Source organism: Diabrotica undecimpunctata, chromosome 4, assembly GCF_040954645.1.
Source record: "Diabrotica undecimpunctata isolate CICGRU chromosome 4, icDiaUnde3, whole genome shotgun sequence".
Lineage (NCBI taxonomy): Eukaryota > Metazoa > Arthropoda > Insecta > Coleoptera > Chrysomelidae > Diabrotica > Diabrotica undecimpunctata.
This window is the reverse complement of record NC_092806.1, coordinates 39,046,668-39,067,354: the sequence shown is the minus strand read 5'-3', so window position 1 is coordinate 39,067,354 and position 20,687 is coordinate 39,046,668. Positions and strand designations below refer to the sequence as shown.

The window sequence follows — 20,687 nt, the reverse complement described above, 5'->3', positions numbered from 1 at the left end:
TCCGGTAATTTTGCTGTGCATCTAGTGGACGTGATTGTCAAATTTTCAAAGTCATTCCTACTTTTGACAAAGTGTACTTAAGTTACCGTGAACAAAGGCCAACCCCAACTTCTGAAGACCCTACTAGTGTTGTAACACAACAAACGATGGACAGTGTCTGAAGTACACAAAATGAATGAGGTCGCGTTGCTCAGAGTCGGAGGAAATATGGGGCGGTTCTTAGACATTGCTATAGTTTACAAAACATAAAATTGGAGAGGAGCAAAATTTAAAAAATATAAGATGATATTTACTAGAGCTAAACCAGAACTGTTGAATGAATAAAACAAAGAAAAATAATAACAATTTGCCAAAAAGGTTGCCACCTGATCTTTTCTGCGAATGATAAAGAAAACACTTAAAACCAAAATACATTTATAGTCGAACAATGGTTCGAAACATGCAAATAAATATAAAAGGGATATACCCTCTAAAAAAACATTAACACTGCATTACACTGGGTACAAGTAGTAGAAAAATAAAAATGACAAGCAGTTCATCATAGTGATACCGGCTAAAAAACCGGTATGGCTTGTCTCCTTCAATTCCACCTGATCTCCTCTAGATCTAATTGGGGAATAAAATGAAAAATTCGTCTCCGCGATCTTATTCACACAACCTTAGATCTCAAGCCGCACCCAGCTCTCATGATATTCACCTAGCAAGCGATTGGTCGAACTCATAGGAATCTGACAGGAAGCAGCTTTCAAATGCCTAAAACCACTTTTAATTATCTTAGCGACTGTTTCCAATGCAAATAAATTATTCGATTTTGTTTATTCCAATCTATGTTTTTAAGACGCAGTTTCAAAACAACGATGAGTGCTATTAAGACTATAAACAAACACTCAGTATCTCTTTTAGTTCGAAATTCTAAAACGCAAATTAAAACTTTATGTAAAATGGGATTAGAATACGTGAATTAAAATTTATCGTTTTATTTATCGCTAAGTGTAGATAAAAGTTATAGGTACCAGGTCTGCGTTTTACAAAACGATGCGGTCCACGTCAGGAAGACTTTACGTTGTTAAAGGGTTTGTTTTACATTCAACAGTTGAAATAATATAAGAGGTATTTTTAGACCAAACCTTTATTAAATTTTGAGCTAAACTGAATTTGTGAAATTAAATTTTAAATGAACTTACAAAGTTGGACTGATCTTAAAACTAGTAGAAAATGGAAAAGAGATAGCCCATATAAATAAACTTTATGAAACACCTAGGCAGAAGAGACAAAAATAATCACATCGATGGTATAGCTAGAAGAACATACAGATCGACAATAATTAAAGGACTTAATCGCAGACACAGATTATTGTGGAAAACCTACACCAAACCCTGAAGAGCAGCTATGTGAGAACAATATTGGAAGAAACTGTTCTCTAATAAAGTTCAAGTTCTAAAATAGCAAAGATTTATTTACGACACTGCGGTATATAAATATGAAAGTTGTATAAACTATAAAAGCAATTATAAAATTTTTCGCAAAAAACAGCCGTATCTGTATGTAATTCACTAAAAACTTCAATCTGTATTTATTTAAAGTCTTTCAAAAAACATAGCTAGTTTCATAATAGAAAACACATATTCGTTCGCCAAGAATTTACAACGAATCTCGACAAATTCCAGTTTCTAAATTTGTGTCAGTATCTCAAGAATATTTAACTAATTCAGGTAGCAAAAAATAAACCAACTCACGCATGGAACCTTGGCAGAAACTCGAAGACGAGATGCCTTTGATTTATATGAAAATAACTTTTACTTGACATAGTATCAATGTCAATGTCTTGAACACATTACACCATCAGGTATCAATAACATTCCATGGGCGGAGAAAGTATTGTTTAATTAAAAAAATCATAACAAAATAACTGATTGGTTTCATTTTACAAGTATTGGTTTAATTTAGCTGAACTTCTAAAGTAAAAAACATGTTTTTGTGGTTGGATTTATTTTATGAGTTTTCTATTAATTTTGCCCGAAAATTATGGCGATATATCCACATATTTAAAATGTCCTTTAGTAGTAGTTAGGTAAAGTACACTCTATCGATATTTAGCCCATCCAAACTCCATCTCTTGTAAACACGAGCAAGTTTGATATCCCATTTTTCTCACAATATAGCGGCACAGAAATAAGTAGGTGGAAAGTAGGTTCCAACTAAGCGAAATTAGGTCATTTTCAGACAAGTTGTTTAGTAGTTGCGCCGATTTCGATTTTCCGTCCTCTAATGACTCGTGCCTGGTTTCGTTCAAGCAGGTTTTGATTTTTGGGAACAGGTAGAAATCGCAAGGTGCTAAATCTGGCAGAATAGATTGGTTGCTCCATAACTGTTTTTGGACAAATATTCCGTGGCAGAGTGCGCGTTGTGAGCCAAATCATGGTCGTGATGGAGTCTCCAGAAGTTTTGTTTCCACATTTCGGGTATCACTTTGCGAATTTTTCTAGTAAAACTTCTTAATAGTAGTATTGATTAACTCCTTGATCTTGTGATTACCATTACATGTGAACTACACCCCGTATTAAACTTGCTTATCCCGTACTTTTTTTACTCTCTGAGAATTTACAGTGTTCCACTGCATGGACTGTCGCGCCGCTTGGTTTTAAGGTTATATTGAAAAATCCATGTTTCGTCACAAGTTATGACCCTTGACAAGAAAGAGGAGCCTTTTTTGATGCATTGCACGGTCTCACAACAAATGTCTTTACGATGCATCTTCTGTTCTGCCATTAAGAGACTAGACACAAGCCTAGCATTCACTTAACAAAGGTTTTAACAAAAAATGATTATATATACTGTCATTTATAAACAAGGAATTTCACAAGATTTAAGTAAGGAAACAAGCAGGTTTGGATTTTTGGGAACAACTAGAAATCGCAAGGTGCTAAATCTGGCAGAATAGGGCGGCCGCTCCATAACTGTTTTTGGCCAAATATTCCTTGACAGAGTGCGCGTTGGGAGGCAGATCATGGTGGTCGTGATGGAGGATCCAGGAGTTTTGTTTTCTCATTTCGGGTCTCACTTTGCGAATTTTTTCAGTCTTCGTAAAATCTCCAAATACTAATATTGATTAACTAACTACACTCCGTACTAAACTTGCTCATCATTACTTTTTTTACTCTCTGAGAATTTACAGTGTTCCATTGCATGGACTGCCGCACAGCGGCTTTAAGGTTATTTTGAAAAATCCATGTTTCGTCACAAGTTATGACCCTTGACCAGAAAGTAGAGTTATTTTTGATGCATTGATGGGTCTAACGACAAATGTCTTTACGATGCATCTTCTGTTCCGCCATTAGGAGACTGGACACAAGCTTAGCATACACTTAACAAAGGTTTTAACAAAAAATGGTTATATACTGTCATTTATAAACAAGGCATTTTACAAGATTAAAAAAAAAGAAACATCTTATCACATATAAACAACACCATATGTAAAGGGCTTACCAGAAAAATTAAAAAGAATACGGAATAAAATACAACATCACAAAAACATTCAAGACAACTAATACACTGAGATCTATTCTTCTCAAACACTCAGAAGCGATCAAAGAACTGCATCTATAAAATACCTTGTGAATTTTTATGTGGGAGAAACCGCAAGACCACTAAGTGTCAGCATAAACGAGCATGAGTCATTCATCAAAAACAGAGACTTAGGTAGGTCTCCCAGATATGCATGCCTGGGGCAGTACAATGGAAAGATGCATCAATAATCATGAAAGAAACAGACGACAAAAAGAGAAAAATCAAAGATGCAGCCCTCATCTTAGGTACTCAATAAGGAAAAATGTGTAGTAAACCCATTAAGAGAATATAGCATTCTCTGCTTACCAATAATAAAACAAGAAGTCAGCAACAAGAATATAACAACATTAATGGATTAATAGGAGGTCAGAGATATATCAGAATTACACATATCACATAAACACATAATACAAACAGGTGAACACACAAAAATCAGAATTTGATATCACCTTCAGAATTTTCAACGCAAACGATGGCTATTTGTCTCCAAGATCGAGGCCAAATAAGTCACCTGTCTTTTTTGCTAAACAAAGCGCCAATTAATAAACAACTACACGTTAAAATAACTCCTTATTAAAAATCTTTTTTGAAAATGATTTTCGGAGTGAAAAATCGAAACGTCCAAAAAAAATGTAAAATTTATTTTTTATTACAATAACTTGTGATTTAGTCCCATGTAGATACAATATAACGATAATTTTATATTACGAGTATTTCATAATAGTATAAAACATTTCTAATAAAAAACGAAAAGTGTAAGTATTTAGGTAAATATAAATATTTAACGTTTCCCTTTCAATAAACACCAGTTAAACAAAAGCCCCTGTTGTAGCCAGTTTGTATATTTTTTATTTTTATTTTTTTTGTTCATCTCACTGTTACGCCTATGTGATTACATATCCGTTACCATTTCCTTTCAGAGCACCAGAACTGGTTTGGAATGGATGAGCAGCTTGGTCCTGTGGTTATATCCATAAAACGAGAAAAAGTTGTACATCCGGAGAATCAATTAACGACTACACTTATGCAATATCAATATAGGTAAGTAGAGATTAAAAATCGAAATGATTTACTCGCCATTTCCCGTCATTACTTTTAATTTCTCTGGGAAATCAAAAAACAAATAGAAGGTATTTTAATTATAGTAAGAAGACAATAACATTAAATATCTAGCACTTATAAAATTATAGGTAGATACTTGTAAAAATAAATTGTTCTGCGAATAAAAACCCATTGTAGCACTTACTGACCTTTATTTCTCAACTCATTCACATCAAAAGTATATTAATAAATAAAAAATAAATTAACCTAATCTTCAGCTTTAGTCCTCGTTCGCTCTAGAGTTAAAAATCCGTATGTTAAAACTTGATGTTGACGCTTTTAAAACTTTTGTCGTAAGTTTGTTTATATGAGCGATTTAAACTCATTCTATTTCGGTTTTCGAGGTTTAAGTAAACTGGGTTAAATTACTAGCGATAGCGTCGAAGAACGCGAAAAATAAATTAAGTGGAAATGGCTTACTCCTTAAATAAAATAAAAAAATAAAAATTAAAAATAAAAACATTTATTGCTATTATAATTTAACATTTTAACTTACGATATTTCAACTCAAAAATTTGATCTATTTTCTTTTGATGTCCCGCATCTGCACCATCTACTGTTTGGGCCGCATCCTCTTCGGGTATTTGGTTGTTCCTGTCGTTGACTCCTTGGCATCTTTTTCTCTAGGTACTTCTATTGGCATCGTACGTACTTTACTGCTTGGTCGACGTTGCAACCACCTAGCTAATTGCTGATCAGATGGTCGATCAGCCTATGTTTCGTTCTGTACATGCTCTGTATACGGTTTCGAGGTATACTGTCGAGGATGTCTCTTATTTTTAGGAGTCTTCTTGTGGCTTGGTGGAAGAAGTATCTTGTCCTGTTCTCAGTCACATCCCTCAGTGGTGTGTACTTCAGCCTTTCCTGGATGGTTGTATTTGAAACTCTGTGTTCCCATGTCGACCCGTCGATTAGTCGGTAGTATGACGTATCTGATCTTTCCAGCTTTTTACAGTTGGTTTCTGCTGTGGAACTCTTTACTGGAACTGCATACAACATCACCGACCTAACGTAGGCCTGGTATAATTGAATCTTCTTGGCCTTCGTTAGGGGACTTGTCCTGAAAATATAAGGGATTCTTAGTTTTTTAGCTATAGTTGCTTTTACCTTAGTGTCTTGAACGTGCTTCGTGAAGTTTAGTCTTCTGTCGGGTAGACTCCTAGGTACTTGACTGATGGTTCCGAGTGAATGACATTTCCTCTCATCGTAAGGTCGACTACTGGTGGGCGCTAGTTTGCTATGTGACGATGATGAATTGTGTCTTCTCAGCATTTATCTTGATTTCCTATTTGTCCGTGAATTCTGAAATCCTCTCCAAGTGATTTTCTAATGTCTGGACGATCCTTCTATCCTCTTTGCCTGATGTGTAGATTGCCGTGTCGTCTGTATATGGTGCTGTATTTGTTCTTGCATCTGTTGGTAAGTCTGAAACAAAAATATTGTATAAAATGGGCGATAGGATACTGCCCTGAGAATTCTTTCTTGACCATCTTGCATCCTGGACATCTTTTGGTCCGCTGAAACTTGAAAAGTTCTATTAGTTAAATATGGCTCACATATATTAACTAAATAATGTGGCAATCTAGCTCTGCCCATCTTGTTAATGAAGGCTTTCTTCCAGACTGTGTCGTACGCCTTTTCGATGTCGAGGATGTCTATTCCGGTTTTCTGGTTTCCGTTGAAGCGGATCTTCGTATCGCTGACAACTTTTGCGAGCTGTAGTTCGCAGTTTCTTCCTGTTCTGAATCCGAATTGATCTTCTTAGGTTATTCTTCCTCTTTCTGCATGCTTCATCAGTCTTCTGTAGATGATCTTCTCCAATATTTTTCCTAATGACTCCAAGAGGGATATTGACCTGTAGTTTTCTGGTCTACTTCCGTCCTTCCTTGGTTTTAGTAGAGGGATGATTTTTGCATGTTTTCTGTTGTTTGGAAAATGCGTTTTTTCTAGGCAAAATCTGAAAGTAGTGGTACTATCATTTTCTTCGACAGTACCTTGAGTGCGATGTTGTGGATGTCTTCCGATCCTGGTGCTCTGTTTCCTTTTAGTCTTCTGATGATTTTAGCAACTTCTGTTGGGGTTAGGTGGTTCTTCCTCTACTAAAAATTCGTTTCTTCTTCTTATTCTTTCGTAGGAGTTGTTGACTTCTTGTTTGGTTGCTTCACCCGACATATTTTGATTTTGCGTGTGTGTTGCTGCCATTCTTCTTGCGATTGCATCCACTTTATGTTGAGTTTCGTAGTGTGTTTCTTCCTTTTCGAATATAGGTGGCATCTTCTGTTTTGTCCTCTTCTTGCATTTTAACATCTTCCATACGTTTCCATGGTTTTCTTCTGCTTTTTTTGATGTTGTTGTGCCCTTTGTCCTCGGTGATAAGTCTACTTACTCATTTCATTACCATGGGGACATATGGTATGTTCGTATGTCTTACCGAATTTCAAAAAATCTGCTGGTATTTATTTGTCCCAAAACCCAATGTTAGTTGAACGCATCTATATTTTTAGATATTCCGTATTCATTACCTATTAATATGCAACCAACATGTCTCGTTTGGGCTTGATTTTAACATAAAAGAAACCAAATACATGGTTATAAGCAAAAATAGGATAGCACCTGGTCAATTACTAGTTAACCAACAACCTATAACACAAATCACCAACTTTTGTTATCTGGGTGCAAACTTAAATGAACAGTGGGACCAATCGACGGAAATTAAGATAAGGATCGAGAAGGCAAGATCAGCTTTCGTCAAAATGAAAAAAATCTTTAACGGCCACGATATAAAATTGGAAATAAAAGTTCGTTTACTAAAATGTATTCTCCGTTCTTTTATATGGCGTGGAGTCATGGACCTTAACTGAAGCATCACTGAAGAGACTCGAAGCATTTGAGATGTGGTGCTATAGACGCATGTTGAGGATTTCCTGGATAGACAGAGTTACCAACGAAGAAGTACTACATAGAATGGGTAAAGAGCGCGAACTAGTCATAACCATAAAACGTCGTAAACTAGAATACCTGGGCCATATAATGCGCAATGAACAACGATACAACCTACTTCGGACCATACTTCAAGGTAAAGTGCATGGGACAAGAGGTTCAGGACGAAGAAGAATATCCTGGCTGCATAACCTGCGAAAATGGTTTAACTTAACCACTACCGGACTTTTCAGGGCAGCAGTCAACAAAGTCAACATCCGTAACGGATAGGCACCATAAGAAGAATAACATGTCTCGTCTATAAACAAGATTAATTGTCGTTAACTAAAACTTGCACATCAGTACCTCGTAAAAGTGTCTGTTCTGTATTATAGGCTCTAGGTATATGCTCTAGATTATATATAATTAATTTAGTTGCCGATTAAAACATTTGTGATATGGTATTGTGTATTTTCTATATAGTTTTCATCGATTTTACCATAATTTCTAAGCGGGACTCTATTACTCCAGTAGTAGTTTACAGCGCTTCATATTTGTCCCATTCGTATTAATTGGTTGCAGACTTACTATGGCAAGAAGATGTCTAATACAAAAAGAGCTTCCAGAAGAAACTGACAAGCTCTCAAATGTTTTTGAAAATAAAGCCGAGGAAGAACCTTTGCTTGCCTGAGAGGCTGATTTAGCATCTACTGACGATTTTACCTTAGATTCTGATGAAGTACCTGGGAATATCGTTGAATCTAAAGCTGTAAACAAGATCACTACTTCCGACGAAGAAAATTCTGATAGCGAGGATATTTTCGAAAATTTACCCAAAAGAGATGAACTGACTCCACAATGGAATATAGCAAATACATACTTTTCTCTTCGAAAAAAGAAATTCTCACCCAGAGAGGGGGGTAAATATTGGTAGAAGTTCTCGTTCTGTTGATATTTTTCTAAACTTATTTCCGCGCAGTTTGTTTATACATATTGCTTCCTGCATAATCCAATGAATTGTAAGAAGAAAAAGTTTGAAATTATTTCAAGAGATAGCTGTGTAGTCGTGCTATCTATGTCATACTGAAAGAAGTGGTAATATGACAAAACGTAAGTAATGTTATTTTAGGTATAATGTACCTAATATAATGTACCTTTTTTAATTTTGAATATAAGTTTTTTCTTTACCGATGGGATTTATTTATTCCACCATTTAACACTAATGAGACATATATGACTTATCTTCTTTTAAGGGATACAAAGACACGTAATAATCTAAAAAAATCAATCGCTTGGTCCCCAAATGTCAGTAAATAGTAAAGTCATTTGAAATCATTTTATTTCGCTCCAATCAAATCAGTAACGAACTGCTTAACTAAACCAATAATAAGGCTCTGCATTTCTGGACATCTAAGACAATATCCGAAGCAACATATCTATAAAGCAAGTTTCAAAAGCTTGGACTGTGGAGGGATCTGTAACGAAATACGAGTTCGATTTACGGTAGGGTGTTAATTCATTAAGGAGTTACTATTATAAGAACTTAAACTTGGCAAACAGCATACAATGTATTTTTTAGTTATTTTAGAATCTTTAATGGTAATATTTGTAATATTAAAGTTATTTAGTGGCAATTTTTTTATTACTTGAGTTTTGACTATAGATATAATACTTATATCTTTAAAACATTCTTATATGATTGAGTTAGTTCATACCTCATTAAACGAGAGATTAAAACGATCACCGAAATGGTGACTGGACATTGTCGTCTTACACGAAATAGGTAAGGTAAATGAATCATGGTACAGAAAATGCGAAATGGAAGAAGATACTGCCATACACATCCTATGCCATTCAGGTTGGAGATTGGTCAGAAGGTTGGTCTTCATTCAGGCCACATGACTCATTGGGGTTTATTGAAAAAAAAAACAGGGCGTAGTACAAAGGTCTTATGACCAAGTGTCAGAGATAAATGTGTCTCATCTGAATTAAAAAGAAGAAGAGTTAGTTCATTTCTTTTTTTAGCCCTTGCGATTTAGCGGTACTCTAGAAGATAAACGTGGTCGTTAAATTTAGCGGATTATTTGTTACTATAATGAATATAGTGCAGTTGCCATTTCTAAACTGTTATTAGCCGTTAACAATAACGTGTTGCTCAACTGTCAAATCTAGATACTACTTAAATACAATTAATATTTTTAATCGACGTTGCTTGGTACAGTTGAAATAATTATAGATAAATTTCCTCACCCGAGAAGCACACAATAGATAAATTCTATTATTATATAAGTGCGTAACCTGATTTTGAAGTTATCTTCCGATGAACATGTTCTACAAATCTGATTAATTCTGTTATTTAATATTATAATCATTTCCTGAAATTTCTCAGTAGTATTTATAACAGATTGCGTGATGTGAGAGAAAATTGTTTTGAAATTAAGAGACCGTCGGAAGAATTGCATGCACTAATATTAATAAATACAGAAATGAATACAGTATTACAGGTAAATATATAACGTTTATGTTTACGGAAATGCATAAGAACTTGATTTATTCTAGTGTTAGTGGATGAAACTTGATTGATTTATAAAGGCGCGTTCTCACGTGTCAAGTTTAGTTGGACAAATTTTAGTTGATCAACAAAAGTTGAAAACAACTTGAATTAATTATTGTTCACACTAAACATGGCGTCTAACGACGTTGTGCGTGAATGTGAACAAATTGTTATACTTTTGTTAAAAAAGAATTGTTAATAACATGAGAAAAAAAAGTCGCAAGAAACGTCATTTTTGGGTCAGACAGTGGGTTTTCATTAAGTTTACAAATTGCTCCGGTTATATTTGAAATATCATCATTTTCTGCCATTTTTCGTTTCCGATTCTGACGATCATGAAAGATACTAATTTTTTGTTTTGGATTACTTTGTACTAGGCTGATTTGCAGTTATTGTATTTTCTAAATATATCGTTTCTTTCTCAGTTTTATCATTGCAAGTATTAACAAATGTTGATTGACCAGTTCACACGTTTTAAGATAATGTTTAACTTGAAAACAATTCGTGATGATTCCTCATTTGAACGACAAAAGTTTGACTGGGTCTAACTTTTTTCGATCAACTAAAAAGTTGATCAATTCAAAATTGATCAAGTGAGCACGCCCCTTTAGTGGATGAAACTTGATTGATTGAAATTTATGAAATTCATGTTCAATAATCCAGCATAAAATATAAAACACATTACTGTTTTTAATTTTGGATGCTATTTTAAAACATTTTTTTTTTGTGATAACAGGAATTATAAAGGTTCTGAAATTGCTTTCTTGTGGCATGTCTATGTCTAAGTTAATTACTATGTTTATATGGAATTAAGCCACAATTGATCGTAATGAAAATTACATTTTTAGCTAACTAATGTTTGACGTTTCGATTTCCATTCCGGAAATCTTTTTCAAAAATATTATTTTAAAAATTCTGCGAAAATGTATAACCAAAAAGTTGTTGTTTTTAGGCTATGTTTTTTAAAATTGATTGTTGGCTTACTTGGCCTCGATCTTGTAGGCAACAGCATGCTTGTGGTTGAAAAAAATCTGAGGGTGGTGTTTTTACGCTCGAAATATCAAATTCTGATTCTTTTGTGTGTTTTTTGTAATATATCTCCTAATTCTCAGGACTGGCACATCTAAAATAAAAAATTCCGACGGAATTACTTAAAGAAAGGGCCCTTACAAGACAATTAACTACTTTTTAGAAAAAAAGTCTTAAAAATTAATTTTGACATGCAAAAATTGGTAAAAAAATCGATTTTTTTTCATATTTTTCTTCAAATGTCCGCCATTTTGTTTATTGATTCTAATTTTCGATTAAAAGTGGTTGACTGCCTTGTAAGGGCGCTTTCTTTAAGTAATCCCGTTGGAATTTTTTGTTTAGGATGTAACAATCCTCAGCATTAGTATCCCCCATCGAACACCTTTTTTTTGGGCTATTCATGAGAACTAAAAACAAAATAATGTTTGTTCAACTCAAAATTAAAATAATATTAAAAAATTATATATAATAAAAATTATATAAAATAATATTTTCTCCAAGTGTGCCATGGAAATCTGACATTTATTGATTGTTATGACGATAAATCAACAATAATTAGAGTTTTGAAACTTTGTTATTTGTAAAATCAAATCAAAATGTACTCAAATGTTGAATACACTGACATGTTATTAACCTTAGGCGAATGTTTAGGATGTTCTAGTGCAGCTGTGACACGTTATGCAGAAAAGTTTCCTAGAAGAAACTTACCAAGTAAAAAACATTTAGAGCCGTTGAACGACGTTGTCGAGAAACTGGGAATGTGAGACCAAATAAAATAAATTCTGGTAGACCAAGAATAACAAGAACAATTAATAAAGAAAATAATATTTTAAATTTACTTGATCAAGATCCGACAGTTAGCGTAAGGAATATAGCAAGACAAACAAATACTTCTTCTTCAAGTACTTGGCGGATACTGAAAGAACAGCAATTACATCCTTATCATTACAGACAAGTCCAAGAGCTCTTGCCAGATGATCTACCGATTAGAGTGGATTTTTGTGAAACATTGCAACAAAGGACAGCCCACAATCCAAATTTTTTAAAATACATTCTTTTTACAGACGAGGCCACCTTTACGCGACAAGGTATGTTTAACTCCCATAATGCACACTACTGGTGTGATGAGAATCCACGAGTCAAAAGGGTATCACATTACCAACACTCATTTAAAGTTAATGTTTGGGCAGCAACTTTGGGTAACAAATTAATAGGTTATCATATTCTACCTGGAAATTTAAATGGTGATATGTATCTTGATTTTTTAAACAATTCCTTATTCGAGATATTAGAAGATTTAACGCTAAACGAGCGAAGATCTTTATTTTTTATGCACGATGGAGCTCCACCACACTTTGATAGAAGGTGTCGTAATTGGTTGAGTAATCATTTTCCGAATCGATGGATTGGTAGAGGTGTAGAAGCTCCGATTCATTGGCCTCCTCGGTTATGCGATTTTAACCCTTTGGACTACGCAGTTTGGTCGTATATTAAGGAAAAAGTCTATGCTACAGAGGTAAATTCACGCCAAGAATTGGAAGAAAGAATTCAACGTCAATTTAATGACATCATAGCTGATCCCCTACCGTTTAGAAGGTTAATGGAATCTTTAGAAAAAAGAATAGACTTGTGTATTCGCGAAAACGGAGGGCATTTTGAACACTTACTGTAATTGAATTTTATTTTATGTTCTTAGTCATTAATTTAATTTTCTTCTTGTGAGTTTTGTTTAATTACTAACTATTTTATACCAGCATCAATTATTACTTCATAATTTTCAAATCAAAATATTCCGAAAACGGTACACAGTATCGGTACCTTTTTCGTGTAAAATTGAATGATGTTTAAGTTTACTTGAAATTGTGATTAATAATTATACTCTTAAAAAAGTTATATTGACTAATACTTAGTACGATCCGTGTAACTAGCGCCCTCTATGAGAATCAGATATAAAAATAAATTCATGAGATGTATCAGCTTCCAAAACATATTCGTATAAAATTTCATTACAATGTTGCCAGTAGTTTCGGCAAAATCGTAAAAAATGCGTAAATTTTTTTTTCTTTAACGCCCTGTATCTTGAAAACGGATGGCGTTACAAAAATTTTTTACTAAGCAAACCCCAATTATTTTTCAGTTTTTTACCTACCCTAGAGACGGGGTTACCTTTTTTTAAAACACCCTGTATATCATACATGATATCATAGCTAAAGGTTCAGAGGATGATTCTTGTAGGGACAAATATAGATAACGATTGGGGATACATTAATATTTTATTAAGTTTCTCGAAAATATCTTTTCTTAATGTGGGCCTAAGATTTTATATTCTTTTTCTGTTATAGGCTAGTCGTCCGAACATCTGAACTCCAAACTCTCCGAGGCGCCGTCTTGGAAGACGCAATTCCAAACATTAAACCCTCCAGCAATCCCAAAACACTTAATACCAAAGAAGTTCTCGAATACGTAGTCCCCGAAATCCAGTTAACCGCTTTAAAGCTCGGAATCCACAATCAGCACGTCACTGAACAAATTTTAAAATTGGATGAACAGGGTCTTACCAATCACTATAAGGTAAGTGTTGTTTCCATATTATTAGATCATATATAGAATTATTCATTATAATTATTCGTCAAAACAGTTAAAAATCGCAAACTTGAATATTTTGGCCATGTTATGCGCCACCCAGAGAGATATTATATACTCCATTTAATAAAAGGCAAGGTAGACGGAAGATGGCCAGGTCGAAGAAGAACGTCATGGCTTAGAAACCTGAGAAATTGGTTTAACAGATCCTCTGCATCTCTTTTCCGAGCTGCCGTCAACAAAATTACTATAGCCAATTTGATAGCCAACGCTCGATAATCGAGCTCGGCACATGAAGAAGAAGATAGAATTATTTTAACTCAGCTATTAAAAAAGACAGCACGAAAGCTGTAGTAATTTTTTGCAGAATATTCCAATGTATAATAATAATATCGTACGGCATTTTTGCCGGGGAGCATCTTTAACCCTTTAACCTTAAAAATGAAAATGCCCTTGTTGACGCCAAGTCGAACTCGAAAGCTCTGGCTTAGAAGGCCAGTTACTTGGCCGCTGAGGTACGGCCGCTACTCCAACGTATAATGGCACATTATGGAAAACTTTACCCTTATAGTAGTACTAGTTACTATTGATCACAAGTTCAATAGGGTTCTTTGCTCTAAAGATAACTTCCGTACTAAGACCGTAGGTCTTTTCCTTAGAGGAGAATCAAAATGTATTCTTCGTTATATCGAAAAGAACCTATGTACCAAGTACCAAGACTCAAAGAACGTGTCATTCAAAAAGTATAACAAGATGAGAAGGACCTGTTGATCCCAAATTCAATACGGTTCTTCAATAAAGTTCAAGGGATATTTTTTGTATTAGGATTATTTAAGTAATTGTTAAAAAATATTACGTGACTGGCGTAACTTTAAAACGCCGTCCCATCAAGTACTGTTGATGAGATTGTGTTATTTCTGCGAATTCATTTCTCTACCTTTACATAAAATGTCCAATTGTCATAGTCTATTTCAGGTTTCATAATCGTGTTCTACAAATAATATCTTTTTTTAGGTTGGTATAATGTACTGCAAGGCTGACCAAAACACCGAAGAGGAAATGTACAATAACGAAGAGGCAGGCCCAGCATTTTTAGAATTTTTAGAGACCATTGGAAAAACAGTAAGGTTGAACGGATTTGATAAATATAAAGCAGGATTGGACAATAAAAGTAAGTACCACATTTTTTGCTTATTAAAAATATTTTTTTGAATTACATAATTCTCCAATTTCGTACAAGAACTTGAAAAGAGACTGCATTGCTTTGTGGCAATTACAAATATAGGGATGCCGTCAAGATTCGAGACTTCGAGAATCTCGTCTCGTCTCGTCTCGATGAAAATGAAAAAAACAAATACGGAGAAACTGGACAGATGGAAAAGGAAAATGCTCAGAGCTATATATGGAGGAAAAAACACGATGGAAGGTTGAGTGCGACTAACAAACAGGAAGCTAGAGGAACTGTATAAGGAATCAAGCATTAGTGGCTTCATAAAGGCACAGAGAGTAAGATGGACAGGGCGCATGATAAGAATGGAAAGGAAGAGAATGCCAAAGATGATCCTAAAACGGGACCCAATCACGAAAAGATGGAAAACACGACCAGACAAAGATGGTTTGGTAGCTTACAGGAAGATCGCAGAAAAGAGGCAATCGATGGTTGGGAAGAAAGAGCAACAAACAGGGATGAATGGAGGAGACTAGAAAGTCAATTTGGTAGGCAAGAGGCATGATTGGGCATGAAGTGGTGCATATAAGTAATTATTAATTACCTAAAATTAATTAATTACAGAAATTGTCCTGCCAACACTCTCCTTCGGTTTTATCTTTCCTGCTATTAATCTTGACATTGTTTATTTGTTTCTTTTCATTACGTGATCAAGGTACTTCAGTTCTCTCTATTATTGCTTCGTTTATCTTGATACTTTAAGTAAAAATGTGCAACATTACCGATATAGATAAGAAGCTGATTAAAATATTATTCAAAGCGATATCTGTAACATACTCCAAATGAAAATAATTGACGGCAAGTAGAAAGATATAATTCAATGTTTTTACTAGAGTAAAGATTTTGGTTTATACAGTTGGTTGAAGATGTGGCACTCTTTATCCCATAATGACAAACTATGGCAATGCTGTATTTAAATTCTATTCTGGTGATAATGAATGGCAACTTATAACAGGAATTGTCACTGGAGTGGTAATACCAATTTTGGCGATATAAATATAAACGCTTGAGTTTCAGAATAACGAATGAAAGGTAATCGAAAGGAAGGCAGGAAGATTCGTTAGAAATTCGTTATATGTCTGATGTTAACATAAATATAAGATGCCCTCTGTAAAAAAACAGATATTCCAATTCCAAAGATGATTGAACAACTCAAAAAAGGTTTATGCCGATCTGTAGAGGTCGGTAAAATTGTCGTGTTAGAGGATAAATCGTCTTGGACGGCTGGTTTAAACCTCTTCTCTAAACATTTGTGACAAAGAAATCGTCTGTATCATTTTAAAATAACGGTTGTTTGTTTTTTACATTGTAAACTCGTACTGTCGACTGCTGTTTGTGTTTCAGGTTTATTATTGCACAACTCAAAACTTTTACTAAAGGTGACTTTTGTATTTTGTCAACATTACTATGCACCAATCGCCACGAAGTTTTTTTTTGTTTGAACGATATGGTATCTAACGCGAACAAACCTTTTTAGTGACTAAGCAAAGAGCATCATTGCAACACCTCTTATATAAATTTCATACAACGTAGGTAAATTACTATAATATAAAAATTATACATATATCCTCTGCACATTCCAGATAAATATTTTGTTAAGAAGTGTTGTATCACACCGAAATTAATAGCAAAACTTGATTTCTTCGCTTAGCCAATTAGCGTCGAAAATTTTAAACGTTCCAAAATTTTATAAAATATGCATACCTAATATGTCTTATCATGTGCACATTCAAGATAGAAAAAAAAGCTCCTTTTATTTTCAAATATGGGCCGGGATGGTGCTTCTTCAAATTAGCAATTGATTGAAAATAAAAAGGTATGGATCAACCTAGCATATCGGTGGTCCACACTGCTTTGAGGTAATGATTGCAGGATGCTCAATAGTGTCGAAAGCTTTTTGGAAATCGACAAATGTTAGTACAAGTGGTCTGTTATATTCCACTGATCTCTCTATTAAAGTTTTTATTGTTTGCAAATCATCGTTTGCCCCTAATACACTTATAAAACCAGCTCTATCGCGAGGTTCATAAAAGTCCAATTTACTGTCCAGGAATTTGGTTATGATTTTAGTTAACAAGTTGTAAAGATGGGAAAGAATAGAAATTGGCCTATAGTTGTCGAGATTTGTTATTTCTCATTTTTTGTTGATAATAATGGTAATTGCATAATTACCATTGCTGCGCGTTGTGGACTTTCTTGGTTTCACCATCGTCCCGTCGAGACCTTACCGGCATGGGTGGCCCTACCAGTAACTACGCTATCTCCGGCATCGCTCCCTGGACATTCCAGGTTACTGAGCCCTCTCACTCTCACCACGTCAAAGTAAAAGTTCCGAGAGGATAATAGTGTTACCATAAATTTATGATATATCAAATCCTAGAAACATAGAAATCTGTAAAAATACTCGTAGTTATTGTATCCAAAATGGCTCAATTTCTTTGAAACATATTTTGAATTTGTTATTGACAATAGCAAGAATCAAAAACGATCAACTTTGCAGACGATCAAGTAACAATGGCTCAAGACTATGACGATTTAAACTATACGGCACGAAAATTAATTGAAGGGTATGATATATGGGGTCTAGAAGTAAATAAAAAGAAAACCGAATACCTGTGGATTGGAGTAGAACAAAAAGATCTCATATTAGACGATAACACCACGATAAAGCACTGCTGTGACTACAAATATCTAGGTATCACTATTTCACAAGATAAAACATTAGACAAAGCCTAAGGAGAGAGAAATACGTCAGGTAGAAAAGCCATTACAATGTTAAACAGCATTTTATGGGACCAATCCATCAGCAAAGAAAATAAAGAGGATATATGAGACTATAGTAAAAAGTATCACTTTGTACAGCTTTGAGGTATGCCCACTGAAAGAAAGAACACTGGCAACGCTGAAAGCGACGGAAATGGATTTTTGGAGAAGAGCTACAGGAAGATCTAGAAGAGAAAGGATTACCAACGAACGCATTAGAGAAATAATGGGAATCAAACGAACAATCACAGATGACCTAACAACAAAACAACTTATCTGGTTCGGACACATACAAAGAATGGATGAACAACGAATACCAAAAGAAATATTAAAATGGCAACCAGAACGAAAGAGAAAACGAGGTGGACCGAGAAAAAGTTGGAGCGAAGGAATAAATAAAGAACTGAGAGAGAGGGCCATAGAAGAAGACTTATGGAACAACCGGACTAAGTGGTGATTGGAAGTCGGAAAACGGCGGAGAACATTATAAACCGACAAGTAGTAGTAATAAGAATCTAAAACAAAACCATGCAATGGTTACCAATTGATTAATTTTACCTTTGTTTTAATTTAAAATAATTTTGATTTTTAGCTGATTCTACCGGACTATATTCCGTATATGCACAATACCAAGAATGCGAGATTATGTTCCACGTATCAACCATGCTCCCATTCACCCCGAACAACCGTCAACAGCTACTCAGGAAACGACACATTGGCAATGATATTGTAACCATTGTTTTTCAAGAACCCGGTGCATTACCTTTCACTCCGAAAGGTATTCGATCTCAGTTTCAACATGTTTTTATCGTCGTACATGCTATAAACCCATGTACGGAAAACACTCATTATAAGGTAAGATTTTAATTAGTGAAATATATAGATTTGATTAAAACTGATTTTACTCGTGTGTTAAAGAGTAAAAACAAAAATGTTTTTAGTGTTGTAGTATGAGTATAAGTTTTCTTATTGTATTAGTGAGTGAAGTTGGGAATTTTTTAGATGTAATTTACATCTTTGCTTCATTTTAATTTAATCTTTTTACCATATATCTGCAAACTAATCTCTTATTGTTTAAAATCCACAAGGAAAAAGAAATTCCTGTAGCTGGCTGTATACCATGAATCACAAAAGTTTTATTTAAAAATCATTTATAAAAGGTATACAATAAAAAATACCCCGGACTAAAAACTCTACAGATATCTTGTTATACTTATATCATTATATCTTGTTATTGTGTAATCGTATATTTTAATTATATTATAGGTAGCTGTAAGTCGATCTAAGGACGTCGAAGTCTTCGGACCCCCCATTAAGGAAGGAGCCATCTTTCCGAAGGGCAAAGTTTTCGCTGAATTTTTGCTCGCCAAAGTGGTGAACGCGGAGAATGCTGCGCATCGATCCGAAAAATTTGTCACGATGGCGACGAGAACTCGTCAGGAATACCTCAAGGATCTAGTACAGAATTATTCTACGTCGACGATTGTCGATACTGGACAAAAATTTTGTGAGTGTAATGATTTGTTCGTAGGTACAAAACTTTTAACAGCCATGGATTTGCTTTGGTGGTAGGAAAATGTAATAAGTAAGAATTTGTTGCCCAAACTTATATTTAACGACTTAACTCATAAACAATTAACCTACACTTACTTGAAAAATGGTCTAACCTTGCATTTTACAAATTTTATCTTAAAAATTTAACAAATTTGTCACCCAATTAAATTTAGCACATTAACCAATAAAAGTAGGTAAACAGTTGGCTACAACATTTAGCAAATTGAACCTTAAAGTTGAAAAGTTGTTCTTGTACAGTTACCGAATTTAACAAACTAACTAAATATCATTGAACCATTGAATTGAACTGAGCAATACTTTGTGTTATGGATGAATATTGTCCTTAACAAAGATGAGAACCAAACTTTTGAGTGGTTGTTTATAAAGATTCTGATTAGTAAATCTTCGTCGAAGCAGGTACCAATTCGATGTTGAAGTAATTGTAGTTTGTGTATTTAAATAATTTTGTTTTATTTGAGCACTGCTACAAACCCTTTTATTTTACAATTTGTGTTTCAACAAATACGTTTAAAACCTTAACCACTTTGATATTAGGCAATTAACTTTTTTACTCGACACAATCGTATAGACGGGTTTGACCATAGCACACTACCACATAGCATTGAAACTTCCGTGTTAACGAATAAAACAATGATTGGCGCATCACCTAGTGACCGGGAGCGTAACTACATATACATGGCGCTAAATTCAAAAGTTTAGTAATATTGCCTAGGATTGTGAACTCATTTTAAAGTAAAGGAAAATCGATATAATCCTAAAATAACAAGAAAAATCCTTATCATATACGATAATAAATATTTTTCGTATTTTTTGGGTTTTCTTGTTATGTTGAGACAATATTTATTTTCCATTACATTAAAATGTCATAAAAAATTATAGAATAAAACCTTTATTTATAAAAATGTTACAAGAAATGTTATATCATCATCATCATCATGCAACCTCTTCTGTCCACTGCTGGACATAGGTCTCTCCCATTTTTCGCCACTCTTCTCGGTTCTGTGCTTCTTGTTGCCATTTCTTGGATATTCGTCCAATGTCGTCCATCCAGCGTGTTGGTGGTCGTCCTCTGCTGCGTTTGTCTTCTCTTGGGCGTCAGTCAATTAGTTTTCTGGTTCATCTTGTGTGTTTCAGTCTCGTTATGTGACCTGCCCAATTCCATTTCAGCTTGGCTATACGTTCGACGACATCACTGATACCTGTTCTTTCTTAAAGAAATGTTATATGTTACAAGAAATATTAATAATACAAGCCAAGTGTAGTATAATTTAGTTTTCTTAATGTTGTGAAAACAACTGGTCAGTATTTAAATAATTGTTTTGTCATTCTTATGTCAAGTTTTCTGTGAATAAAAGCCTAATTCTGCAA

General features: G+C 34.3%; 1 protein-coding gene across 7 annotated transcripts in view; it reads left to right on the top strand.

The window, feature by feature from the left end:
• Nucleotides 1-20,687, top strand: part of LOC140439453 (signal-induced proliferation-associated 1-like protein 2) — a 264,982-nt gene that overhangs the window by 206,589 nt on the left and 37,706 nt on the right. For 5 of the 7 annotated variants that reach the window (XM_072529369.1, XM_072529371.1, XM_072529370.1 and 2 more), the window contains 5 exons: nt 4,488-4,608; nt 13,513-13,741; nt 14,768-14,924; nt 18,337-18,599; nt 19,011-19,275. In XM_072529369.1, coding sequence (XP_072385470.1) covers nt 4,488-4,608; nt 13,513-13,741; nt 14,768-14,924; nt 18,337-18,599; nt 19,011-19,275 — 1,035 coding nt within the window. The remainder of the gene's footprint in view (nt 1-4,487; nt 4,609-13,512; nt 13,742-14,767; nt 14,925-18,336; nt 18,600-19,010; nt 19,276-20,687) is intronic. The other 2 variants (XM_072529373.1, XM_072529372.1) reach the window with 1 other exon arrangement.